The sequence below is a fragment of the Hyaena hyaena genome, unplaced genomic scaffold (assembly GCF_003009895.1).
Source record: "Hyaena hyaena isolate Hyena2069 unplaced genomic scaffold, ASM300989v1 scaffold_29, whole genome shotgun sequence".
In the NCBI taxonomy this organism is placed as follows: Eukaryota; Metazoa; Chordata; class Mammalia; order Carnivora; family Hyaenidae; genus Hyaena; species Hyaena hyaena.
In genome coordinates this window covers 811940-838595 of record NW_024080661.1, presented here as the reverse complement: position 1 = coordinate 838595, position 26656 = coordinate 811940, and the positions used below count along the sequence as shown (strand labels likewise).

Genomic DNA, 26656 nt, shown 5'->3' with positions numbered 1-26656 from the left:
CAAGGGAGGGTGGGAAAGGACATCTCTGATGCCAACCCTGACATCCTGATGGTCTCTTGAAGAGCAAGTCCTCCAGTGCATGACCTGCAATGACTCTTGGGACTAGGTTTTGTGTCTCCTCTCCCTGAGGGCCAAGAGGCACCTTGACTAGGTCCCTGGATTTGGGTTTGTGATGAGCGAAGGTGAGGGACTGGTTTTGGCTAGCTGTTCACCTTTTCCCTCGTTAGCTCTGAGACAGATGCTCCTGGGCAAATTGGTTAACTCATCTGAGCCTCTTTTCCTTGATCCTGCCCTCACCCTAATCAACTCCAGTGCTAAAGCTAGAGAAAATAGAGATATTAATGCCCATCCCGAAGGGCCGCTGTGTCCCCCATACACAGCAGTATTTCTTGAATGTTTGTGACTATTATCCAAGGAATAAATCCATTGTATATCATCACCCAGTACACACACACCCTTACCTACACTAACATGTGATGTACACAGATCATTTCCGTTGTATTCTATTTCTTTTTTTACATTTTATTTATTTATTTATTTATTTATTTATTTATTTGGAGAGAGCACAAGTTGTGGAGGGGCAGAGAGGGAGAGAGAGAGACAGAATCCCAAGCGGTTCTGCACTGATGGCATGAAGCCTGGTTTGGGGCTCAAACTCACAAACCGTGAGATCATAACCTGAGCTGAAATAAGAGTCAGATGCTTAACTGACTGAGCCACCCAGGTGCCCCATATTCCATTCTATCTCTTTAAAAATTTTTTTAAAATGTTTTATTTATTTCTTTTTTTTTATTTTTTTTATTTATTTATTTTTATTTATTATTTCTAGGAGAGAGATAGAGACAGCATGAGCAGGGGAGGGTCAGAGAGAGAGGGAGTCACAGACTGAAACAGGCTCCAGGCTCTGAGCTGGCAGTCAGCACAGAGCCCGACGCGGGGCTCGAACCCACGAACCGCGAGATCATGACCCAAGCGAAAGTCGGACGCTTAACCGACTAAGCCACCCAGGCGCCCCTGTTTTATTTATATCTGAGAGAGAGAGAGGCAGCATGAGTGGGGAGGGTCAGAGAGAGAGGGAGACACAGAATATGAAACAGTCTCCAGATTCTGAGCTAGCTGTCAGCGTAGAGCCCGACGCGGGGCTCAAACCCACAAACTGTGAGATCACGACCTGAGGCGAAGTCGGACGCTCAACCGACGGAGCCACCCAGGCGCCCCTATTCCATTCTATTTCTAAAAAAAAAAAAAAAAAGTCTTGTCTTGATCATCTAAGTTGGTTCGATGACCAAACTTCCAAATGAACTTAACCCGCAGTTTGCCCATTGCTGGTTAGAGCCAGAGGTGGACTTACCATGCTGTTAAGGAAGGGTAAGCTTCAGGCCCTTCATTTGCAAATATGTGTCTAATTTTGTGCTCATAACTTTGTATTCCATATCTTGAAGAGCTCCCCCACCCCAAATCATAAGCTTCAGGCACTACCAAACCTGGACCTATCCCAGTATAAGTATAAACTTGAGACCACTTATTGAGCAATTACTATGTGCTACATACTGGTCTGAGTGCTTCAGGAGCATTACCTTCTTTAATCCGTAGTAAAGCATGCCAGATCACTATTCTAGTAGTGAGCAAACTGAAACTCAGAGAGGTTTGCTTACTTGCCTAAGGTCACACAGCTAATACGTGGCAGACTGGAACTTTGAACCCAAGTCATTCTGATTCCAACTCCCCTACTGTGAAAATGCCTACCAGCAACCATGCTGGGAATATGAAAACAGCTTAAGAAATGCTGGTGTCCTTCATTCTTCAGTGCTCAGTAGATGCCTCTGATCCCCTCTTGACCAGCACAGGCATGCTCTGCTCTTGGCTGAGGCACTCCAACTAGAGTTGCCAGACTTAGCAAATAAAAATAAGGATGCCCCAGTTAAATTTGAATTTCAGGTAAACAACGAATAATAATCTGTTAGTTAGGTATGCCCCATGAATTCTTGGTTGGAATTTCCAACAAAGACACACCTTCTTTCTATCATCCCCACTCCATCCCCCACACTGGGCCTTAAGAACAGACTCAGGGGCTCCAGGAGGAATGCAGGGTGGGGAGGCAGAATTGAACAGGCTAGTAAAAAGCAAGGGACAGAAAAGGAACTTTGGATGAATTGAGTGCCGAGTGGCCCTGCAAAGACACAGAGGAATGAATGTTCTTGGAAAGACTGAGATGGAAGTCCCTCTAATTTGATTCTCTCCCCAAACTTGTAGATCCGCCTCCTCCCACCCCCCATTAAAACTGTGCTTTTCAGGCTGGAAAAAGATACCTAAAAGAGTCGAGAAGGTATGCCAGGGAGTCCTGAAGCCGCAAGTTAAACACAACACATCCCCCTCCTTTACTATCAGTTTGATTTGAGGATGTGGTGGGAGACCCATCATTTGATATTTTTAAAAATAGGCATGTGATGGAGTAGGGTGCAAACTTGCCAGGAATGTCTAAGATAAAACCTACGACTTCAAGGAAAGTGAAGGATGGCAGCCTAAAGCATTTGCCCCAGACTCCGCCCGGTGGTGGAGGAGGGGGTGCCGATCGCCGTCCCCTGCTTTAGGGGCTCTCCATGGGAACGCGCGAGAAGTGCGCAGGCAACCCCTGCGTCCGGGCGCCGGGAGGGGCGCACCCCAGGCCTGCGCGCCGAGGGAGAAAGTGAAGCTGGGAGTAGCTGCCACTCCCAGGGACTCGCTGGAATGCGGTGGAGGGGGTGGGGGGGCGAGCCGTGAGCACGCTCGCTCCCAATCACGGGAGGACGAGGAGGTGGAGGAGGAGGGCTGCCTTGAGGAAGTACAAGAATGAAGTTGTGGAGCTGAGAGTCCCCTGCGTCGTGCCCCGAGAGCCCAGCAGAGCCCCCCCCAGGCAGCCGCCCGGCCCTTCGCAGCCCGGTCCAGCCCGAGCCATGGGGCCGGAGCCGCAGTGAGCACCATGGAGCTGGCGGCCTGGTGCCGCTGGGGGCTCCTCCTCGCCCTCCTGCCCTCCGGAGCCACGGGCACCCAAGGTGGGTCTGGTGTGGGGAGGGCACGAAACAGCGACGCGACCCTGCAGCCTAGGGGTCCCCACCGAAGTCCCCGGGCCGGCGGGGGCAGAGGGGGCCACCCGAACTTCCCGGTCCGAAGTTTCGGACGGTGTCGGCGGCTCCGAGCAGCCGGCCTCGGTGGGGAGGGGGCAAAGGAAGGTGGGGCAGGGGGCGATGACGCCCAAGGGGCTCTAGATGTCCCAGGCAAGGGACGGGCGCTTTCCCGACTCGGCGACGGCGATGGGAACTTGTCAAAAAAGTTCTGAGATTGTTCGGAAAGTTTGCCATCAAAGGGTGTAGTGCATGGTGTGTGCGTGTGCGTGCGTGTGCGTGTGTGCGTTTTCCCCTTTCTTGAGCCCCTTCAAGCTTCCTCAAAGATTTTCCAGTTGGCAGCCTCCGCCTCCAGACTGGACTGAGCTGGATTCCTCGGGGGTCCCTTCTGCTGCCCCTCCCCCTGCCCATCTCTCCCACCCACCCCCCTCCCCCGCAACCGATTGGGTTGAGTTCCTCCAGCTTCAGGCAGGATCGCGGTGTGGAGGGGGGTGGTGGAGAAAGTAACCTGTCCGGCCAGAGCCGGGCTGGAGAGGGTGGCCGGTCCGACTGCCGAGTAGCCTCATGCTGGAGTCTGGAGTGGGGGGAGGGGGAGACGTTTGTTTTGAGCAAGTTTCTTCAGGGCCAGCCCAGGGGACTGTGTGCTTTGTGACTTCTGGAGAGCATGGGCCACGGAGGGGCGGTGGTAGGTTTCCTGGGCTGGGCACAGAGTGGGAGATTTCCAAGCGAGGGATTCCCGGGCAAGTCGTGCGGGGTGGGTGTGGGGGCGGGAAGGAAAGGTAAAGACGTGGGGCCCGATGTGGGTATGCAGAGGGCTGGGTTTTCCTGCCTTTTCCTTCATGCTGTGTGTGGGGAAGGATGGTGGTGGGAGTGGTGGGGGAATCTGCCGCACTTGTTCACCTATGCACTAACAAAGCGAACGTGTTGGAAATATGCTGTGTGCCAGGCATGGTGCGTGGTGGTTTGCTTGCACTGCCTCTAAATCCTCAGACCAGCCCTACAAGAGAAATCCTACTAGTGTTCCCATTTCCAGGTAAACACCTGGGCTTAGAGCGGTGAAATCGCATCAAGGAAGTAGTGGGTCCAAGATGGGACCCCAGACAGTGCGACCCCCAACCGCACGTTGGAAATCACCGCGTTAATCTACCGTGAACAATGGGCGACACTACTCCCTGCATCCCTGGGTTGTAGGGAAGACAAAACGAGAGTGTTCTGGGAGTAGTGGGTGGTCTCCATTGGTCAGGGAGTCTGGAGAAGGGGTGGGTGTCATCCTGTCCGTGGGTTGCCTGAGGGCCTCTCTGTCAGAGCATTGCAGTATCTGAGGGGCGTCTATGCTAGGGTGTTCCTGCGTTGTGTGGTCTGTGTTTGTGTGTCTGGGCTCTGTGTTGCCAAACAGCAGTCTCCCTGCTGGCCTAGGGACTTGGCTGAACTCTGCCCTCTCAAGGAACTCCCTCAAGGTGCTGGGTCAGATCTGCTGTAAACAGCGGGAGGTGGCCCCACGCCTTCTCTCTGACGAAGGAGGCTCCACTTTCCTGGGAGCCCTGTTTCCCAGGCAGGCGTCTGCAGCCCTGACCTTCTGCTAAGATGGGTGAGGCCAGGCTGTGCTGTCAGGCCTAAGCTGCTGCCCCCCTCCACTGGGCCTGTGAGTTGAGCAGGTGGTGGCCTGGGGTGCTGTGGTGCTGGGACCTGAGGAGTCCGTTCTCTCCGTGACGACTGGGGCCTCCCCAGGTCTATCTCACCCCTGATCTGCATGCTGGGTGCAAAGACAGATGTTGGGTGTGTCGGGGTAGAGAATGGTTGCAATGACAGGGCACCGCCCAGCTGCCTCTAGCACCCCCATTATATCCCAAGGCTGAGGGCTAGCGCAGGAATTTGGGGGAAGGGGGAGACAGGGAGGACCCAGAGGGTCAGGATTTTGCTAGGATCCATTCTTAGACGTCAAAGTTTTGTCAAGTGTAGCAAACACATCCTTCTTACCTTGCAGAGCTCCTGTTTTAATTCCCGAACGATTCTTCCAACAACCTCCTTCCTTTTTACCAGGCTTGAGGACAGTAACTTCATTTTAATATTTAAAGGGGACAGCAAAACAACTGAAAAGATAGGATGGAGTGTGAAAAGAGAAAATACATCGCATTCCAAATACAAAGACACCTTTCATTTTCTCTTGGATTGGAATTACCCACACTCCAGCTCTACGAACTTCCCTCGCCTGAACTTCTGAAAAATGTACAGTGTGCTTCCTGTGTGTCAGGTTCTTTTCCATAGACAGTATCGTTTCATCTCTGCAACAATCCAGGAAGTGGTACACGCCATTCAAAGAAGTGAAGTGATTTATCCAAGGCTTCCTAGTGACCCAAATATGTCTAGGAGACCCAATAATAATGTCTAATGAGGAGGCAGTAGGAGGTGGTCAAGGTCATATCCTATTCAACAAGAATGGGGTGAGCAAAGCCAGGTGGCCAGACTGGGGTAGAGGTGCTGCTCTGTTATTCAGGTGAGTGAGCTCCCTTATCTAGCCTGTAGCAAGTGGAGTGAGCTGGGGCCCACCAAGGTCCCCTCCCTCCCTGTCCAGCCCATGCCTGCCTTCCTCTTGGGCCCTCCAAAAACGACAAGGGACTGAGGTCAGGGACATGGTGGAAGTCAGGGGACCCTGCAGGGTTGTGGGTGAGGGCAACAGCTGGAATGGAAGCGAAACCAGTATGTAGCGGGAGTGGGGACCTGGAGTAGGGCCCCGGTAGTTGTGCCCACCCCTGGGTGCTGAAATGTTCTGGAAAGAGATCCCCCTCCCTGCCTCTGCCTGTGGAAAGCCCCTATGGGGTGACATCTCCATCTCTGTCTAGGCTACCTTTCCTCCTCACCCCTGGGAAGAGAGCCTGTGTAGGGTGAGGGGTGTGCGCTCTCAAGGAGAGGGACAGTTATTATAGTCAATGTTTGTGTTGCTTCAGTTCTGTTTACAAAGCCTTTTCATGTTTACAGACTGCTTTTTGATTCATTATCTCATTTAACTCTCATTTAACTTCTCTGCAGCAAGTAAGAGTTGTTATTGTTTTATTATCCCATCCTCACCGCCAAGTGCAGGTCACTAAATATTCATTGAGAGTTTACAAAGTCACAGGCACTCCTGGGCATAGAGTTGAATCTGATATGGCCTATGCCCCAGGGGTCCAGGGACTTGCTCAAGGTCACACATAAGCAGCCCAGCTAGGGCTCTGGTCTAATGATCCTGAACCCAGGTCCTGGTCTGATATCGGACTTGATACACCAGGTATGTATGGTGGGTGAGTTCTAGGCATCACTAGGATGGGCTTGTAACCTATGGGTCTGGGGGAGGTGAGTTTTGGGGATGCAGGTAGTGTTCGTGGAAACCAAAGGAAGTACCTCTTACTGGTGAGCAAGAGAAGCAGCTGGGGCTGAAGTGTGGCGGGGAGGACAGAAGCTTCTGGAGAGCATCCCCCAGAGCTGGGATCAATCCCTGACCACTGAATGAAGTCCAGCCAGAGGGATATGAAGGACCCTGAAGAGCCTTGGAGCAGAGGGATGAACACCATGACCTCAACTAGTACCTTGTGGTTTGAAAGTTCTTGATTGGATTTCATCCGTCCATTCATCCATCCGTCCATCCATCCCTCCGGCAAACTCTTACCTGGTGTTGGGCCGGTGCTGCCTCATAGTGACTTTGCATCAGAGAGCTGGAGAGGTTGGGACTTCTGAGGGTCAGGTGGCCTGAAGACACGGCTCTCCTGTGTAGAACAGGACTTCCCACACCCCACCCCTTGAAAATCAATGGGGGCTGAGTGGATATGGGGACTGTGGTGAGGACTGGGGAGGAGGAGGTTGGTGAGCAGATGGGGGAGTGGGTGGGAGGTGCTGAGCTCCATGGTGAAGGGGATGTAGGGGAGGTGTCAAGAGGCCCTTCTTGGCTTCATGTCAGCTTGGTGGGGAAATTTGCCCGCAAGCCTCCAGCTCCCTGGGAGAGTTGGTCTCAGTATTAACTTTACCACCTGCTGCAAACACTTAAAGAATCTTAGACTCAAATCGGCCACAAACAAACTCACTAGTGGGGTGGGGCTACCACTCTTTCTGGTCCTCAGCTCAGCCCAGCCCCCCTGCCCTGCCCAGATTCTGTGATGTTTATCAGTGGCATCAATAGAGTTGGTATGTATTTCCCTTTGCACCCGGTGTGGGGTGAATGTGTAAATGTCCAGTTAAGAATGTAGGATCTAGGGGCGCCTGGGTGGCTCAGTCAGTTAAGCATCTGACTTCGGCTCAGGTCATGATCTCACGGTTGGTGGGTTTGAGCCCTGCGTCGGGCTGTGTGCTGACTGCCAGAGCTTGTTTCAGATTCTGTGTCTCCCTCTCTCTCTGACCCTCCCCTGCTCACGCTGTCTCTCTGTCTCTCAGAAATAAATAAAACATTAAAAAAAAAAAAGAATGTAGGGTCTAAAGTCAGATAGACTCAAGTTCAAATCCTACCTCTGTCGCTCATAAGCGTTATTAAGATCTTGGGAGACTAGCCCCTGTCAGTCTCAGTTTTCTTCTTTGCAAGACAGAAGTTGTTGTCCCAGCCTCTGGAGGACGTAATGAGGCTCCACCCAGAGTGCCTGACGGTACACGGTAGGTGCTCAGTTAAGGTGGCTGCCCTTGGTGTTCTGATTGTTGTTGTTTTCTTATTGCCTGGCTGCCGCAGCTGGTGTCCCTCAGAAGCGGCAGAGGGCCACAGGGGGTGGAGACAGCTTCTGCTCTGGCTCTGCTTGCCCCTGTCCCAGGTTTGGGCCAGGGCTCTGGGGTCTGGGCCTAAAGACAGCTGTGCGTACAAAGCAGCTGAGGCTGCCGAGGCCGCAGGAGGTCCTGGCAGCGGGCGTTATTTTGGGCCTGCCACCCCCAGCTCCTGTTTCTCTGGGGAGTCTGGGGGGAGGGACCCTTGAGATCTATTTCTGGGCCCTCCCCTTCCTCCCTCTTTGCTTCCTTCCCTATCTGTCCAAAGGGGTGGGAACAGAGACCACTCTGGGTTTTACTGGGAGGCTGTCAGCTCATGGCCATTGGCAGGAAACCCAGGCACTTGCCATACCAGCCTTTCCCAAGCTTTCTGGAGGCAGGGGATATGTCTTATCCCCCAGGATCTGACTGCAGGCTCTGAGTTGCTGAGAGAGCAGAAGCCCTGGTGTCAGACCCTGAAGTCAGCCACTGCTGTCCCCCTGAATCTGCACACAGCCTGTGGGAGGTGGAGTGGCAACCAACAGGAAATCCAAGCAGCTCAGGCACCTGTGGGCCTGTGTATCTGGGGGTGCCCTCCGCCCACTTCCCCCCGGCACACCCTCCTGGGCAAGACGCGCTGGGTGATTCATCTTCTCACCAGAGCAGAAAAACGAGTTCAACTGGGCACTTTAATCTCCCCCCTACTGGCAGGCATGGTGCCAGCTGTTGTCCAGAGCACCCCCTTACCAGGAGCGGTTTACCCCTTCTGTATCCCCGGGTTTTGTAGGCACGTCTGGTCTCAGGGATACACTGCTGGGGTCCAGGTGGGCCGGGGAGGCAATTCATCTAGATGCCCCTTGGTTGATGGGTGGCGCTGGGAAGAAGGTACACAGGGCTGACGTAGTGCCCTTGTGGCAGGAGTTTCGTGGCATAGATTTTGCCAGCTGGTTCTGGAGTCTTGCCCTGAGGAGGTGGCAAGGGTGAAGTGCCAGCATAGGAGCCGTCAGAGTAAGGCATCACTCTGGCCCAAGATCTGTAGCCTGGGTCCGGATGCCCATTGTTGGGGTCTGATACTCCTTTTTTTCTGCTTGGGGGAATTCCAGAGGTCCTTGCAGTGACCAGGCCCCTAGTGGTCCCCATGCCCCAGCTATGACTCTAGCTGACCCTCCTTCCTTACTTCCTGGGTGGCATTGTGGGGGTGGACATCCCTTGCCAAGAGGTTGGCATGTGGGTGGTATTGGAATGGGGTGGGGAGAATGCCCTGAGTTTGTTTGCTTGGGATAGGGGCAGGGGGTATCCAGAAGCCTCATGATTCATCACGGCCTCTCTTGGGGGATTTTTGCCCCTTGGCCGTGAGTGGTGCCTTTGGGACAAAGGGAGGCTTTCTTTGCCAGCCGCCACCCTGGATCAGGCGGGCAAACTCCCCAGGGCTGGCACAACGGGGCGCCCTCAGGACACTCAGGATGGGCCAAGTTAGAGGGAGCCTCTCCTCTGGTTCCCCTCCTCTTCCTAAACTGGTGAACTTTCTTTTGCTCTCGTGCCTTCTGCAGGGGCAAGGGGCATGGGAGGAGGGGTCCTTCACTTGTGCTTTCTCACTGTCCGAGATGGCATGACTGCGGAGTGAGCGTAGCGGAGGTGCCAGGTTGGAGAGGCTGACTGGGCAGCGGCCTCTGACCATCTCCTCTCTCCTGCCAGTGTGCACCGGCACAGACATGAAGCTGCGGCTCCCGGCCAGTCCCGATACGCACCTGGACATGCTCCGCCACCTCTACCTGGGCTGTCAAGTGGTACAGGGTAACCTGGAGCTCACCTACCTGCCTGCCAATGCCAGCCTCTCCTTCCTGCAGGTGAGGCCCAGGGGCGACCCAGCCAGGTCCTGCCTCCAGCTGAGCTGAGCCCTATGCTTAATGGGTGGTAGGAGATGGTGCCCTATATTTCTTCTCTTGTGGTTCCTCACCTGGGAGGTCCTTTCTGATGTCTGCTCCCTATCTGTTCTACTACCTGTCTGTAGTGTGGTCGGCCATGGACATCCCTGGGTAGAATGCACGTTTTCCTTTGCTAAATTGTTTGGTCCCTTGCCAGCCATTGCCTCCCCCTGTGCATCGTCCCCGGCTGCTGTCCCTGTCCGGCCTGGCGTGGTGAAAGGGCCGCTGGGAGGTGTGGGTTCTAGGTCCCATTCTGCTACTGACAAGCCATGTGAACATGGTCTCGGCCCCTGGCTTCCCTATCTGTATTTTGGAAGCAGTAAGCATGCTTTGACTCCTCTCTGGGAAAACCAGATGGAAAATGTATGTGAAAGGGTCCCGGGAGGGGAGAGAGTGGGAGCCAGCCTGCTGGGTTGCGTCCACGGTGCCCTGGAGTGGGGCCACGTGTGTGATGCTTGGTCAAATCACAGACGTCATGTCATCTAGGTGTTTCCTTTTATGGATGAGACAACTGAGAGGCAGAGAGGGTGTGGCGCTTGCTCCCGGTTCACAGAGTGCTCCCTGTTTATCTGTCTTGATCCTGCACAACTCTGGTTTGGGGAGGAGGAGAGTGGCCTTGATCTCTTCTTCATGCATGACTGAGCTGGGCTTCTTAGTGGATGGTGGCTTTACCCAAGATCCCCAGGCACTTGGTGACTTAGAGGAGGCCTTGGGGGGATGGTCGTGTTCCAGGGCCCAGGCCTGCCTCAGCCCCGCCTGATCCTCTTCTCTCCCAGGATATCCAGGAGGTGCAAGGCTATGTGCTCATTGCTCACAACCAAGTGAGACAGGTCCCACTGCAGAGGCTACGAATCGTGCGAGGCACCCAGCTCTTTGAGGACAACTATGCCCTGGCCGTGCTGGACAATGGAGACCCACTGGACAGTGGCACCCCTGCAACAGGGGCTGTCCCAGGAGGGCTGCGGGAGCTGCAGCTCCGAAGCCTCACAGGTGATCATCATTATCATCGAAACCTTCTTGTTGCTGGGAGCTGATCAGGGCCACTGCTATGCGTGGGAGGCTGTGTGTGAATTAGAACCTGCATCCCTTCTGGATGGATGCGGGTGGAGCTTGGGAAGGCACCTTTGTGAAGATTAGAAGATATCCCTTCTTCCCAGGAAGTTGCAGCTTGCTTGAACCTGCACAGTTTGATAATTAGGATACAGGCTGGGGGTAGTCCACTTCTTGGCTGAGTACACTTGTGCGGTGAATGACCTGTATAACTGTATGTGGCAGCCTTGGAACTGACAGTATCCCAGAATCTGTGGCCAGTTACTTTGCATGCATGATCCCATGTGGGTTGTGCTGTAATCTTGCAAAGGAAGCATCTATGCTATTCTCATTTTACAGATGAGAAAAACAGGTTAATAGGGGATAAGTGACTTGTTCAAGGTTACAGAGCTAGTGAGGCTGGTTTTCAGACTCTAGAGTCTCTTTTAACCACTAAGTAGTGTGCACGGAGGATAGAGGTGGGAGGAAAGGAGAGAGTGGCATGGACATCGGACCCTGTCATGGACAATTCACTCCTCCTTGGATCTCAGATTGATCGTGTGTGTGGGATGGGTGGGGGCTGGGCTTCTGGTAGGGCTAGAAGATGCTGAAGGTGTCTTCTCTAATCCCTGGGGAAACTGGGGTGTGTTTAAGAGGCCTGCTTCCCTCTGAAGAGGTCAGGAGGGTTCCATGGGAGGGCAGAAAGTGACAGACAGGAGAGGAAGGTGCTGATTATTACACACCCCGCAGAGATCCTGAAGGGAGGGGTCCTGATTCAGCGGAACCCACAACTCTGCCACCAGGACACGATTCTGTGGAAGGACATCTTCCACAAGAACAACCAGCTGGCCCTCATGCTGATAGACACCAACCGTTCTCGGGCCTGTAAGCCATGCTTTCCCCTGTCTCTAGCTTCCTCTTTCTCAGGCAGCCGGCCATCCCCAAACTCCCCACTCACACCCCTCCACTCCCCACCCCTGCCCATTCCCTCTTTCTGTCCCATTTCCCTCCTGCCATCTCTCTGTGTCTCCTCATCTCCACGGTCCTCTGTCCTGCCTCTGCTTCTAGATTGTGCCCGTTTTCCAAGTCCTCTTTGCCTGCCGAGTCTCTCCCTCACTGTGCATTCCGCCTCCTCGTCTCTGTCTCTCTATTTCTCTCCCCAGGCCCACCCTGTTCTCCAGTTTGTAAAGACTCCCATTGCTGGGGAGCAAGTTCCGGGGACTGTCAGAGCTGTGAGTCTTAGGGAGGCCCAGGATCTGGGGGGCAGGGGGCTGGGACGGGAGGGGTCCCAGACCCCCGTGTCTTCCCCAGGGGGGTGGGGCAGGAAGTCGTCACAGAAGGTGATGCTACTGAGGGTCTGGTGCCTGGGCTGCTGCCCAGACCTTATCTTGCCCTTTGTCTGACAGTGACTCGAACTGTCTGTGCTGGTGGCTGTGCTCGCTGCAAGGGCCCGCAGCCCACCGACTGTTGCCATGAGCAGTGTGCTGCTGGCTGCACGGGCCCCAAGCACTCTGACTGCCTGGTATGTGCCCCCGGGGCCCCTGGGGGGGGGTGCAAGGGGAGGGGCACTCCGCCTGTTCCCGCCCTGTTGCCCCTTGCACGCCAGGGAAAAACAGCCCGGTGACCACCAGCTGCCTGTCCCCGCTGCCTCCAGGCCTGCCTCCACTTCAACCACAGTGGCATCTGTGAGCTGCACTGCCCAGCCCTGGTCACCTACAACACGGACACCTTTGAATCCATGCCCAACCCTGAGGGCCGTTATACCTTCGGCGCGAGCTGTGTGACCGCCTGTCCCTGTGAGTGCCAGGGAGAAATGTCTTTTTAGTAATTTTGCTGGGAGGGGGGTTGGTTTAAGTAAATGGGATCATACTGTGAGTATTGTCTGGAGCTGGTCACTGCACTTTGTGTCGCTCTGCCATGGTCTTTCAACAGCTAACAGCGGGTGGAACAGAGTAGGAGCTAAGAGCCCAGGCTTAGGAGCCAGGCTGCCTAGGTTCAAAACCAGGCTCTACCATTTGCTAGTCGTGTGACTTGCTTGCTGTACCCTTTTTCTCATTTGAGAATGGGAGCGAAATAGCCCCAACCTCATAAGGCAGTTATAAGGTTTGGATGAGTTAATATTTGTAAAGCTCTTAGGGGCGCCTGGGTGACTCAGTCGGTTAAGCACCTGACTCTTGATTTCGGCTTAAGTCATGATCTCACAGTTCATGAGTTCGAGTCCTGAGTTGAGCTCTGTGTTGACAGCACGAAGCCTGGAATTTTCTCTCTCTGCCCATTTCCTGTTAGAGCTCTCTCTCTTCCAAATATAAGTAAATGAACTTTAAAAGAATATTTGTAAAGCTCTTAGAACAGTGCCTCACACATACTAAGCACTCCTAAATGCGGATTTTTATTGTATAGTCTAGATTGGCCGGAGTTTTATTTAACAGTTCCTCTATTTATGGATGTGCACTGGGAGACTGACCTCAGACCCGGGGCCCTCTTTCTTCGTGTCATAGAAGACAGGAGTGGGCTCTCAGGTCCTGGTCATACCCTCCCCATGGTGGGTCAGAGTATAACACGTAGAGCCAGACTCTTTTGTGTCCAGTCCTAGCTTCTCCACTTAATAACACAACAACCTTGAGTAATTTATATAAAACTATTATGGTTCCCTCTTGGCAAAATGGGAATCTAACGGTGCCCATCACATAGGGTTGTGGGTACATGAATGTCGAGTGTGCAGGCATGCAGTAAGGGCATTTCAGTATTGGTTGACGTCCTTACTGTACTGTGTGGGTGGTGGTGACATTGCTTGTGGTGGGCTGTGAAGGGCCAGGGCACATGGACACACAGTCCCCATCTCCTCAGACAACTACCTGTCCACGGACGTGGGATCCTGCACCCTGGTCTGTCCCCTGAACAACCAAGAGGTGACAGCTGAGGATGGAACACAGCGGTGTGAGAAATGCAGCAAACCTTGTGCCCGAGGTAACCGCTGGCCTCCCCTTGAGCCAGGCTGAAGTTCCTGCCCCTCTGCACACCCAGCTTGGCCTAGCTCACTGTCCCACCCTTCTTCACACCCTCCTGGGGCCCAGCCCTTTTCTTCCAATGTCTCTGTCCTGGCCCTCCCTGGCTCAGTCCGACACATTTTGCCATATCTCTTGTCTGTGCGAGGGGGCATGTGGCCCCAGGAGGGGACTGTGGACAGTTTGAGTTCCTGGGCCTGAGGTGGCCCCTTCACCACCCGCCCCTCCCCACAGTGTGCTATGGCCTGGGCATGGAGCACCTGCGGGAGGCGAGGGCGGTCACCAGCGCCAACATCCAAGAATTTGCCGGCTGCAAGAAGATCTTTGGGAGCCTGGCGTTTCTGCCAGAGAGCTTTGAGGGGTAAGGATATGCGGGGTTAAGCGTGGGCACAGTGGCCTGAGCAGCATCAGGGCATCAATGAACCCTGAGGACCCAGAAGTGGCAGCATCTCTGGGGAATGGTGGGAGACAGAGGTGGGAGGCCAGAAATGCAAAAGAAGCAGGGAGTGAGAGGGGAGCAGAGGGTACAGGGACGTGGTGGTGGTGGTGGGGGTGCATAAATGACATGCTATCCACAAATATGCCGTTGTAGGGAGGCCAAGCCATCCAGAGAAGGCAAAAGTCTCCTTGAGTTTCTAGTGGTTTTATTCATAATAGCCCCCAGCTGGAAATAATGCAAATGTATATCAATAGGTGAATGAATAGATAAATAGTGCTTTATCCATTTATAAATGGATTTATACAATTTATAAATGATTTATACAATTTATTCCATTGTATAAATGGAATTCTCAGCAGTGAAAAGAAACAAACTATTTACTGACATATACAACAACATTGATGAGCCTCAAAAACATTATGTTCAGGGTGTTTTTGGGTAGCTCAGGTGGTTACGTGTCTGACTTTTGATCTCAGCTCAAGTCTTGATCTCAGGGTTCGAGCCCCCGTATTGGGCTCCATGCTGGGCGTGGAACCTGTTTAAAAAAACAAAAATAGGGGTACCTGAGTGGCTCAGTCGGTTAAGCGTCTGACTTCGGCTCAGGCCATGATCTCACGGTTCGCGGGTTCAAGCCCCGTGTCAGGCTCTGTGCTGACAGCTAGCTTGGAGCCTGGAGCCTGCTTTGGATTCTGTGTCTCCCTCTCTCTCTGACCCTCCCCTGCTCCCGCTCTCTCTCTCTCAGAAATAAAAAAATTAAAAAAAATTAAAAAAACAAAAATAAAACCCATTATATTCAGCAAACTAAGTCCAACAGAGAGAGTCCACACTGTGCTATTGTCTTTACGTGAGGCTCTAGAATAGGCAGAACCAGTCTGTGGTGATAGAAATCAGAACAGCGGTTGCCCTGGGATGGGTGGACTGGGAGGGGACACAAAAGAAGTTTCTGGGGCGATGGAAAAGTTCTGTGTACCGGGGGAGGGGTAGTGGTTACACGAGTGAATGCATTAGTCAAAACTCTTCAAACTGTACATCAAAACTCTGTGCATTTTATTGTAGGTGAATTATACTTCAATAAAAATATGTATAAAAAAAGAGGACATTTCTTTCAACATTTCCCACAACTCTCTTTCCCTTTCCGGAGGAATCCACTGCTAATAGTCTGTGGGGGTTCTCCTAGGCCATTTGGACATACTTATACACACAGAGAAACCTAGTTTTAGTGATTCTGTTGAGAAGGCTAACTTGAAATGGGAGCTTACTGTGAGTATTGTCTCTCCCTCGCCCTGGAGAGCTGGTCATGGCGCTTCATGTCTAGCTGCCGCAGTCTTTCAACAGCTAAGAGCAGGTGGAGCAGAGTAGGAGCTAAGAGCTTAGGCTCAGGAGCCAGGCTGCCTGGGTTTAAAACCGGGCTCTACCATTTTCTAGTCATGTGACTTGCTTCCTGTACCTTAGTTTTCTCATCTGTAAAATGGGGGCAAAAATAGCCCCAACCTTGTAAAGTGGTTATAATGAATGAATTGATATTCATACAGTCTTAGAACAGTGCCTGGCAGATACTAAGCACTCTTTTTCTTTTTTTAAGTGCTCTTAAATGTTATTTTTCATCTATAGTCAGGATAGACAGGGATTATATTTAACAACTCTTCTATTTACTGATAGGTCTTTGGGTCATTTTTAATTTTGCTCTTATACACAGTTCTGCCCTGTACACGTCTCTGGGAACAGGAGCCAATGTCTCTCTGGGCCACATTCCTAGAAGTAGGATTTCTAGATCAAAGGATATAAATACTGTTTTGACGGATCCTGCCAAACGAGGGCTTGGGCTTTGAAACTCAGGATGAAAACAGCCGGGCCGATGGGCAAAGGGTTTAAGTGAAGTCATTAATGGAGAAGGATGGGGGAGGGTGGCAGGATCAGCTCTGGGGGTCATGCCCACCTGCTTCCTGGCCCTGCTGACTCCTCTTCTAATCCCTCTTCTAGGGACCCAGCCTCCAACACTGCCCCCCTACAGCCTGAGCAGCTCAGAGTGTTTGAGGCTCTGGAGGAGATCACAGGTGGGCTTTGCCTCTCTGTATCCTGCTCTGATGGGGTCAGGGGTCCTCGGGCCGTCCCCACTCCCCTAGCCTTGCCCTGTGTCCGCAGGTTACCTGTACATCTCAGCGTGGCCAGACAGCTTGCCTAACCTCAGTGTCTTCCAGAACCTGCGAATAATCCGGGGACGAGTTCTGCATGAGTGAGCACCGGGGAAGGGAGCCCGTTGAGAAGCTCTGGGCGTGGTGGGCACTCCTCTTCCCCAGGGACTCCCGCAGTAACGTTTCCGTGGGAGTTTTCCGAGTGTGCTGGGGACAGGAAGAAGGTGAGGGCAGCCCTTGCCGACTGCCGAACACTCTTCCCACAGTGGTGCCTACTCGCTGACCCTTCAAGGGCTGGGCATCAGCTGGCTGGGGCTGCGCTCGCTGCGGGAACTGGGCAGTGGGCTGGCCCTCATCCACCGCAACTCCCGCCTCTGCTTCGTACACACGGTGCCCTGGGACCAGCTCTTCCGGAACCCCCACCAGGCCCTGCTCCACAGCGCCAACCGGCCAGAGGAGGAGTGCGGTAAGACAGCCAGCCCGGCGCCACACGCTCCCCCGTCTGCCGGCCACGCAGGGGTGCCTGGGGGCCCCTGGCAGCAGCCCTCCCGGATGCGTGCGGACTGCCTGTCCCTGGTGCACCATTCTTGACATGGCTGTGGCTGGCTTGACCTCTTGGCATGGCTTCCGGCTGGGTCCCCCCACACTGCCTTGGCCTCTGTGCCTTCCCTTTCCTCTCTGTCCCTGGAACCTCAGCTCTTTCTTTCCCTGCATTGCCCGCCACCTATTCCCACCCGTCCGGCCCACAGCCTCCTCCCCTGGTTCATTTGGACCTGGAACCTTCCTTGAGTGTCCCCTCTGACCCCCTTCCTCCTCACTGCAGTGGACGAGGGCCTGGCCTGCTACCCACTGTGCGCCCATGGGCACTGCTGGGGTCCAGGGCCCACCCAGTGTGTCAACTGCAGCCAATTCCTTCGGGGCCAGGAGTGCGTGGAGGAATGCCGAGTACTGCAGGGGTACGCCGGGGCGGGGCAGGGGGGCGGCTGGAGTGGGGCATGGGGGCTCCTTCCAGACTTCCTCCTCAGCCGTCCCTTCTGTTAGGCTCCCCCGGGAGTACGTGAAGGACAGGTACTGTCTGCCGTGCCACCCGGAGTGTCAGCCCCAGAATGGCTCAGTGACCTGCTTTGGCTCGGTGAGTTGCTGGTGGGCTTGATCGAGGTGGGTGGAGGGAAGCAAGGGCAGGGGTGGCGTGGGATGGCCAGGCACCTGGACACGTCTGAGGGAATGTCCCAGAGGATGGCTCTGAGTTCATACCTGGATGGCGGGAGGGCGTTAGGAGGCTGGGATGCTGGGGACTGCGAGTTGTGTAGTGGACCTTGTGACCCTTTGGACTATGCAAAAGTCCTGGGGAGGCCTGTGTCCTTGACTGTGGCTGTGCCAAGGTGGTTAGACCTATGGGCTTACGCATCAGACTACTTGGATTTGAATCCAGGCCCTGCTTCCAACCTTGGTTTGCTCATGTGTAAAGTGAATATTATACGTTGGACTGTAATAAGAATGAACTTAAAATAGGGCCCAAGCAGAAGAAAGATTTGCTACGTATTAGTTAACTGTTGTTACTTGCTGTTATAGCTCCCCTGCCAGGCTTCCAGGTTTTCATCTGAAGCGCCCCGCCCCCCCACCTAGGGTGGGGATTGAGCTTTGAGCAGGGGAGGGGGGAGCTGGGGAAAGTGTAGGGGTGGCAGACACATCTGGTCTGGGTGTTCAGAAGCAGGGTGAAAGTGCTACGGAGTGGCCATGGGAAGAGGACGCGAAGGCCTGTCCCGCTGCCCTGGGGGTGTTGGTGCCAGCCCCCTTCCAATCCTTCTTCCCTTCCCAGGAGGCTGACCAGTGTGTGGCCTGTGCCCACTACAAGGACCCTCCTTTCTGTGTGGCTCGCTGCCCCAGTGGCGTGAAACCCGACCTCTCCTTCATGCCCATCTGGAAGTTCGCAGATGAGGAGGGCACGTGCCAGCCATGCCCCATCAACTGCACCCACTCGTGAGTGTGGGGGCCTTCTCTATAGAAAGGAGGGCTTTGTCCTAGGAACCTTTCTGGGGCTTTTGTCGTAAAAAGGGGATAACTCTGCCTTTTCTTATACTGCTGAGTTTTTTGTTTGTTTTTCCTGATCTCAAGAGTAATACATGCTGCTAAAAATTTTTTAATGAAGGGGTGCCTGGGTGGCTCAGTCTTTTTATTTGAAAAAATCACAATGCCATATCATGCCTTAAAAATTATGATTCCTTAGGGGCGCCTGGGTGGCTCCATAGGTTAAATGCTAAGACTCCATTTCAGCCCATGTCGTGATCCCAGGGTTGTGGGATCAAGCCCCGTGTTGGGCTCCATGCTGAGCATAAAGCCTGCTTGGGATTCTGTCTCTCTCTCTGTCCCTCTCGCACACTGTCTACATTTTAAAAAATTTTTAATGAAAACATGAAATATAAATGAACATCATTAACAGTTGTATCCTCACTGTTAATAATTTGTAATATTTTTCTCCAGGCTTTACCTCTGTACGTGCTAACATACTATAACACGTGAAATATGTTTAATTAATATATAATCACTCTTAGTTGTTTTTATCTGTGCACATTTTAACATATACTTTTTACTAAAATGGGATCACGGAGCATATAATTGTTTTTTTCTCACTTAACAGAAACTTGCAATGTCTTTCCATGTCCTAACGTGGTGATCTACCCTATTCTTTTATTTTTTTCTTTGTTCAGTTTTCTTTAATTACACATGAGACACATGGATACATCCTTATGGTAAACACTTTCAGCAACATAAAAGTATAAATATTGCAAAGCAAATGCGCCCTTTCATTCCAGTCCCCCGGGGAAAACCATCAGATTCAGTCTGGTACGTGCATCCTTCCAGGCTTTTCTCTGCACATCTACATAAACACATATTACACTTATATTAGGTTGAATCCTGTAAGATTGCTGTTTTCGTAGGTAAAAAATGGCCAAGAAATAGCAATTTCATATAGTTCATCTCATACACAGTCAGCCTTGGTTTTCGTGTGTATACATTTTTTAATGCAAATGGGATCATGTTCTACATGTTGTTCTGCACTTTGCTTCTCCTCCAACCCCTGACTTTATGTATCTTGGAGGTCCTTTCTTCTGAATGCACGTGGATCTACCTCCTCTTTTCTTTTTTAATGTTTGTTTATTTATTTATTTATTTATTTTTGAGAGAGAGAGAGCAGGAGAGGGGCAGAGAGAGAGAGGGAGACAGAATATCTGAAGCGGATTCTGCACTGACAGCAGAGAGCCCTACATGGGGCTCAAACTCACAAACCATATCATAACCTGAGCCAAAGTCGGTCCCTTAGCCAACTGAGCCACCCAGGCTCCCCAAACCTTTTTTTTTTTTTTTAACTACTCAATCTGCAGCATGGATGTTGTATTATTTAGCAATGTCCTTGTTTGAGAGATACTGATTTTTTTCTTTTCTTTCTCCCTTTTTCTCTTTATTCTTTCTTTCTTCCTTTCTTTTTCTTTCCCTTCCTCCCTCCCTCCCTCCCTCCCTCCCTTCCCTTCCTTCCTCTCTCCTCCCCCATCTCTCCTTTAACCTCGCGTCTTCCTTCCTTTTTCTTCTGTCTCTATTTTCTTTCCTTGCCCTTTCTCTCTCTCTCTCTCTCTCTCTCCCTTTCTTCTTAGTCCTTATTGCACTTGAGCCCCATGTACAAGTGAGCATCTTGTACATGCCCCCTGGCATCCACGTATGTTGGCATTTTCACAGTATACCCTGTGAGGTGGAGCTGCTGTGCTAGGTCATGGACATTATTTAATAGGTATTGCCAAACTGTCCGCTGCAGAAGTTGGGCCAGTGTACTACACTGGCATTCTTTTACAGAGGATGTGGCTGTCTGTGTTTTTGGACTTGATGCTCCTTGGGGTGCCCCCCCAACTTCTACCTACCACAGAGAGGTAGAGGGGAGCAGGAAATTCAAGTTCAAGGCCAGAGAAGAAATCCCCTTGTGGGGTGGTAGAGTGTTGGTGACCTTGGGCCCAGTTTCTGCCTTTGTCAAATGGGGATAATGACCCAGCCACACCCACCTTGGGGTGGTTGAGAGGCTGGAGTGAACCCGGGAGGTCTTTCCCAGCCGTGTTGACGCTACTCTCTCTCCTGCAGCTGTGCAGACCTGGATGAGAAGGGCTGCCCGGCCGAGCAGAGAGCCAGGTCAGCCTGTTCCCCGGGGCACACCCTATGCTGCCCTTCAGTCCCCTATCAGCCCCTGGGTGGTCACTGCTGCAGGTCACGGGGTTCTCCTGACATGACACACGTCCCTTTCCAGCCCAGACTTCCCCTGTTGATTTACCCTTCAATTTACTTCCGCGAGTGGATGGAAGACCTCCTCAGGATGCTTAAGGGGTTGGGAATAGGAAGAACAGCAAAGAACCCCCCCTGCCCCCCACCAGTACGTCCCCACCCTTGAGTAGCTGGATGTCTCATAAGGGACACAGGCAGCATTCAACTCCCTAGGACAGAGGCAGAATGAGTAGAGAGTGCAGATGCCCTGCAGGAAAAGGTGAAGTCTTAACGGGGTGGCAGGAGTCTTCAAGGAGGAGGTGGCGTTTGAGCCAGGCCTTGAAACAGGGGCAGGTCGCTCACTTGCGTTGGAGAGAAAGCAGCCAGGTGGCACTGTGGGGGAAGGGTCAGGAAAATCGAGGATGTGTTTGTTCGAAGGTTCTGGCATGGTGGGCCATTAAGTGAGTACAGAGAAGGGAGTAAGGGGTGAAGTCTGGGTCAGGTTAGGGCACAGGCCCTCCCTCACCACCAGGCCACAGGGTAGGACTTGATTTCTGGGCAGTGGGGAAAGTGTTTCTTTGGGAAAGACTCTGGGGACAAAAACAGATTGGAGGATGTCCTAGGCAATCATTTGTCCATGAAGCAAGCATTCACGAGAGGTCTGTGACGTGCCAGCCTTTAGCCAAGCAAGGGAGGAGGGCAAGGATGGCAATGATGTATGGTCCATACCCAAGAGCTGCATCTGTCCCGGGATGAGCTGGGTCTTAAATGATGATCCGGTGGAGAAAAGGTGGTCCAGGCAGAAGTAATAGAATGTGCAAAGGCTGGGAGGTGTGGAAAATCGTGACCTATGGATGAAAAAGTTGGCTCGAACATCAGAATCACTGGGTGCACTTTCCTGGGGCCCCACCCCATACCACAGTCAGAGTTGCTAGGAGTGGGGCTCCAGACTCGTGCACATTAACCAGCTCCCTGGCGATTTTTGTCAGGAAATTTGAGAATCCTGGGCTACCGCCATGGGCAGGCACATAGACAATCTGGAGATGGGGGTAAAGAGGGATCTGAATGTCCAGCAAGGAGACTAGAGGTAGAAGGGAGCCAAGGGAGGTTTCTGAGTAGGGAAGAGAGGATGGGGTTCTGTGGGCCACTCTTCTATCTTCCCTTTCCAAACGCCAGTTACCTGCAGGCCCCTTCCTAGGCCTCGTTCATCCTTTCATGCCCCAGCCTGGTCCCCAATCCCTAACCTTGGCTCCTGCCCCCAGCCCTGTGACATCCATCATTGCTGCTGTGGTTGGCATTCTGCTGGTCGTGGTCGTGGGGCTGGTCCTCGGCATCTTAATCAAGCGAAGGCGGCAGAAGATCCGGAAGTACACGATGCGGAGGCTGCTGCAGGAGACGGAGGTGAGGCCGTCTGAGGGCCTCCCTGTTGGCTCGGGGTCTATGGCCCAGCCTCCTTCATTGACGCCCCACCCCGTCCCCCCAGCTGGTGGAACCCCTGACGCCTAGTGGAGCGATGCCCAACCAGGCTCAGATGCGAATCCTGAAAGAGACAGAGCTGAGGAAGGTGAAAGTGCTTGGATCCGGAGCTTTTGGCACTGTCTACAAGGTCAGGGGTGGCGCCAAAGTTGGGGTGGGCGGCCCCAGAAGATGCGTCGGGTGTGGCCAGGTGTTTTGGTGGGGAAGACAGCCAAGAGCTGGGGCGGTGCTGTTTGGTAGGGCGGTTTGATCGGAGGCTGCAACAAGAGGAAGGGGAGTGGAGAGCTGATCATAACTAGAGGGGTTGGCCCCAGGCTGGAAAGGGTAATTGGAGGAGGTGACTGCGGGTCGGGTGCCCTTTTCCTGCTCACATCCTCCTCTCTCTGCCCAGGGCATCTGGATCCCTGATGGGGAAAATGTGAAAATCCCAGTGGCCATTAAAGTGTTGAGGGAAAATACATCTCCCAAAGCCAACAAAGAGATCTTGGATGTAAGCCCCTCCACCCTCTCTAGCTGGGAGTACATGAGGGACCTCCTGGCTGTAGGTCTGGGCTCTGGGCTCTTTCTTCACTGTGGGATTTGGGAGGCACTGTATGATTTCCAAACCTTGACTCTTAACCTCCTGTGGGCCACCATTCTGGTTTGTGATGGATGAGGATGGGTTGGGTGAAGGTCCCCTGTCACGCCCTAGCCCTCAAGAGGGGTGTGTGGTGGTGGCAGGTTGGCACTCTCCCACACCTTCTCAGGGATCACTCTTCCCCGCTCCCCCAGGAAGCATATGTGATGGCTGGCGTGGGCTCCCCATACGTGTCCCGCCTTCTAGGCATCTGTCTGACATCCACCGTGCAGCTGGTGACACAGCTTATGCCCTATGGCTGCCTCTTAGACCATGTACGAGAACACCGTGGGCGCCTGGGCTCCCAGGACCTGCTGAACTGGTGTGTGCAGATTGCTAAGGTACGCACTTAGGGGGCATGCACTCTGCGGGTGTCCTTGGGGGCAAGCCTCCGTTTCCACACAGGGTTCGGATGGGGAGGTTTCCTGGGAGAATGTGGCCAGAGCGCGATCCACATGATGCCTCTGATCCCAGGGGATGAGCTACTTGGAGGATGTTCGGCTCGTGCACAGGGACCTGGCTGCCCGGAACGTGCTGGTCAAGAGTCCCAACCACGTCAAGATTACAGATTTTGGGCTGGCTCGGCTGCTGGACATTGACGAGACAGAGTACCACGCCGATGGGGGCAAGGTTAGGGGAGGGAGCGGCGGGAGGCAAGGTGGAGTGGGGTCTGGACCTGGGATTCTTCTGAGAGAACAGTCACCTCCCTAACACATCTAGTTTGAGGCCTTCTTTGCTCTCCCAGGTGCCCATCAAGTGGATGGCGCTGGAGTCCATTCTCCGCCGGCGGTTCACCCACCAGAGTGATGTGTGGAGCTACGGTGTGTGGCAGGGAAGGTCGGGAGGAGGGCTGGACGAAGAGCCATGGCCCTGGGGAGCATGTTGGTGGAAGGAGGAGAGCAGGGATAGAAGAATTAATGGAAACACCTTAGCATGAGTTGGGAGGCAAGGAAGGGGCTGCCAGGGTCTATGCACTTCCCTGGGACTAAGGAAAGACTGAGCATCTCCTGCTCCGTGGCATCGCACCCCTCACTTCTTCCCATGGTTCCGGGCTCTTGGGCAGAGCCTCTTGTTCTCCCACCTCTTAACTCTGTCTTTGCCCCAGGTGTGACTGTATGGGAACTGATGACTTTTGGGGCCAAACCTTATGATGGGATCCCAGCCCGAGAGATTCCTGACCTGCTGGAGAAGGGGGAACGGCTGCCCCAGCCCCCCATCTGCACCATTGATGTCTACATGATCATGGTCAAATGTGCGTGGCTGAGCTATGCCGGCTGCTTGGAGGAGGGATGGAAAGTGCTGGGTGGAGGGGGGCCTACAAGGGGGGCCCAAGAGCAGGATGTGTGTGGGCCCTGGGTCCCTAGTATGGTTGAAGGAGCCTCAGAAGGGTCTCACTTCCCTTTTACAGTACCAGGCCAGAGGAGCGCTAGAAGACCAGCTAGGAAGAGACTTATATGCAAAATAAAAAGGGAAAACTAGTTGAGATTCTCAAAGGGTCTAACTCAGGATCTGAGTCTGATACCTCCTCTCTACCACCCGAGGACTTTGGACTCTAGGAACTGGGGTTGTCTAGACCAGACTGGAGAGCAGGGGTGGGGCTGCACACAGGCTGCAGCCAGAACTGAGATGCGGAGCTCCCTCCTGCCCCCAGGTTGGATGATAGATTCTGAATGTCGGCCACGTTTCCGGGAGTTGGTGGCCGAATTCTCCCGCATGGCCAGGGACCCGCAGCGCTTTGTGGTCATCCAGGTACTGGGTCTTTCTACCCCACCATCCCTACCTATGTCTAAGAGCCCTCTCCCACAGAGGGTGGGAAGGGAGAAGGTGGGCAGGGAGAGGATCCTTTCTCGGGAGGCTGTGCGCTGGGCTGCGGAGAGGCTGTGACTGTCTCCTTCTGCCCCAGAATGAGGACTTGGGCCCGGCCAGTCCCTTGGACAGCACCTTCTACCGTTCGCTGCTGGAGGATGATGACATGGGAGACCTGGTGGACGCTGAGGAGTACCTGGTACCCCAGCAGGGTTTCTTCTGCCCAGATCCTGCCCCAGGCGCCGGGGGCACAGCCCACCGCAGACACCGCAGCTCATCCACCAGGGTCAGTGCCCTCGGTCACACTGTGGTGGGTGGGTGTAGTTACCTCCCCTGTGGACTAGGGTCCTTTCCTTCTATGTCCCCTCCTGCCCCAACAGTCACCTCTCATGGAAACCCCATTATCCTTGAGGACTCCTACTGCCTTCCAAGCCTTGACTCCTTCCTCTCCATGGTGACTATGTCAAATCCCAATGGTGACCCATTTATCTCCTGTGACCCTGTCACCTCCCACGGAGTCTCTATCCCAGATCCACGAATGACCCATTACAACCTTCTCTCGTCTCCAGAGTGGCGGTGGTGAGCTGACACTGGGGCTGGAGCCCTCTGAGGAAGAGCCCCCCAAGTCTCCACTGGCACCCTCAGAGGGGGCTGGCTCTGATGTGTTTGATGGCGACTTGGGAATGGGGGCAGCCAAGGGGCTTCAGGGCCTCTCCCCACAGGACCCCAGCCCTCTACAGCGGTACAGTGAGGACCCCACAGTACCCCTACCCCCTGAGACTGATGGCTACGTTGCCCCCCTGACCTGCAGTCCCCAGCCTGGTATGGAATCTAGGCCCAAGTTGAGAGACTGGGAGGGGAGGGAAGGGGGGAGGAGGGGTACTCAGCCAAGGGCCCACTGTGGGGACACTGGTAATAGCCGGGACACATGGGTTCCTTCCTCTAATCAGCCCCCTCCTCGCCCTTTCAGAATACGTGAACCAGCCAGAGGTTTGGCCGAAGCCCCCATCGCCCCTAGAGGGTCCTCTGCCTCCTTCTCGACCTGCCGGTGCCACTCTGGAAAGGCCCAAGACTCTGTCCCCCAAGGCTCTCTCCCCTGGCAAGAATGGGGTTGTCAAAGACATTTTTGCCTTTGGGGGTGCTGTGGAGAACCCTGAGTACTTGGCACCCCGGGGCAGGGCTGCCCCTCAGCCCCACCCTCCTCCAGCCTTCAGCCCAGCCTTTGACAACCTCTATTACTGGGACCAGGACACATCCGAGCGGGGCTCTCCACCCAGCACCTTTGAAGGGACCCCTACGGCAGAGAACCCTGAGTACCTGGGCCTGGACGTGCCAGTGTGAGCCAAAAGGCCAAATGTGCTGAGGCCCTACTGAACCCTCAGGGAGTGGGGAAAGCCTGACTTCTGGCCTCCATCAGGATGAAGCAGGGAATCTTGCCACGCCAGGAACCTTCCTTCTTCCTCTAATTCCCAGGTGGCCAAGAGGGGCCCAGCCTGGTTGGAAGAGGGGGCAGCACTGGGGAGTCTTGACTGACTTTGGAGCCCTGCCCCAGACAACCCTAGGGTCCCATGGATGCCACAGCTAGTCTCCTCTCCCGAGGGAACAGCCCAGCTTGGCTCTCCTATTCCAGATCTTGATGCAGAATGCCTTAGGGAAGCTGGGCCTGGAAGAGGAGGCGGCTCCAGGGAGGGTCTAGGAATCAGAGCAATCCACTCAGAGACTGAGACCTAGCTCTGCGCCCTGGAGCAAGGGAACAGCGAGACCACCCAGATCCAGTCCTTGTACAGATCCAGTCTTTATGCTTTTTTTTGTTTTGTTTTTACTTATTGTTTTTTTTTTTAATGAATTAAGGACTCAGGGAGAGCGGGTACTATGGCGAGGGGTGGTCCTGGAGTTGGGGGAAGGATGTCCTTTCTCCACTTGCAAATATATTTTGGAAAATAGCTGGGCACCAGCCTATGTCTGGGGTGGCTATGTGCCAACCCTTAAGCTCACCTCCTTATACTCAAGTCGTCTTTTCCCAGAGGGGGTGGCTAGAAATCTTGAGAAAGCTTGAATGAGGAGGCTCTTCTCCAGGTTCAAGAGCCCTTTGACAACCAGATCATTTTTGCTTAGAAAAGAATGAATTCCTAAGGCCACCCGCCAGAATGGGGTTATTCCCTATGGACAGGGGGAGTGGGGGGAGGGACA

The 26656-nt window shown here is 53.7% G+C and overlaps 1 protein-coding gene across 2 annotated transcripts; it reads left to right on the top strand.

Annotated features, from left to right (window-relative positions):
- The first annotated feature begins 2793 nt into the window (after nucleotides 1–2793).
- On the top strand, nucleotides 2794–26409 carry ERBB2 (erb-b2 receptor tyrosine kinase 2). 2 transcript variants are annotated; one of them, XM_039227888.1, is made up of 27 exons: nucleotides 2794–3032; nucleotides 9492–9643; nucleotides 10498–10711; nucleotides 11501–11635; nucleotides 11914–11982; nucleotides 12157–12272; nucleotides 12405–12546; nucleotides 13598–13717; nucleotides 13990–14116; nucleotides 16175–16248; nucleotides 16337–16427; nucleotides 16593–16792; nucleotides 17150–17282; nucleotides 17368–17458; nucleotides 18146–18306; nucleotides 20452–20499; nucleotides 21831–21969; nucleotides 22052–22174; nucleotides 22436–22534; nucleotides 22816–23001; nucleotides 23135–23290; nucleotides 23406–23481; nucleotides 23766–23912; nucleotides 24312–24409; nucleotides 24564–24752; nucleotides 25036–25288; nucleotides 25437–26409. In XM_039227888.1, exons 1-27 carry the CDS (start codon nucleotides 2960–2962, stop codon nucleotides 25805–25807), a joined length of 3783 nt encoding a protein of 1260 aa, XP_039083819.1. In that variant the 5' UTR covers nucleotides 2794–2959; the 3' UTR covers nucleotides 25808–26409. The 2 variants fall into 2 exon arrangements, with proteins under 2 accessions (XP_039083819.1, XP_039083820.1); XM_039227889.1 differs by lacking the exon at nucleotides 2794–3032 and adding an exon at nucleotides 6350–6366.
- Nucleotides 26410–26656: the final 247 nt, after the last annotated feature.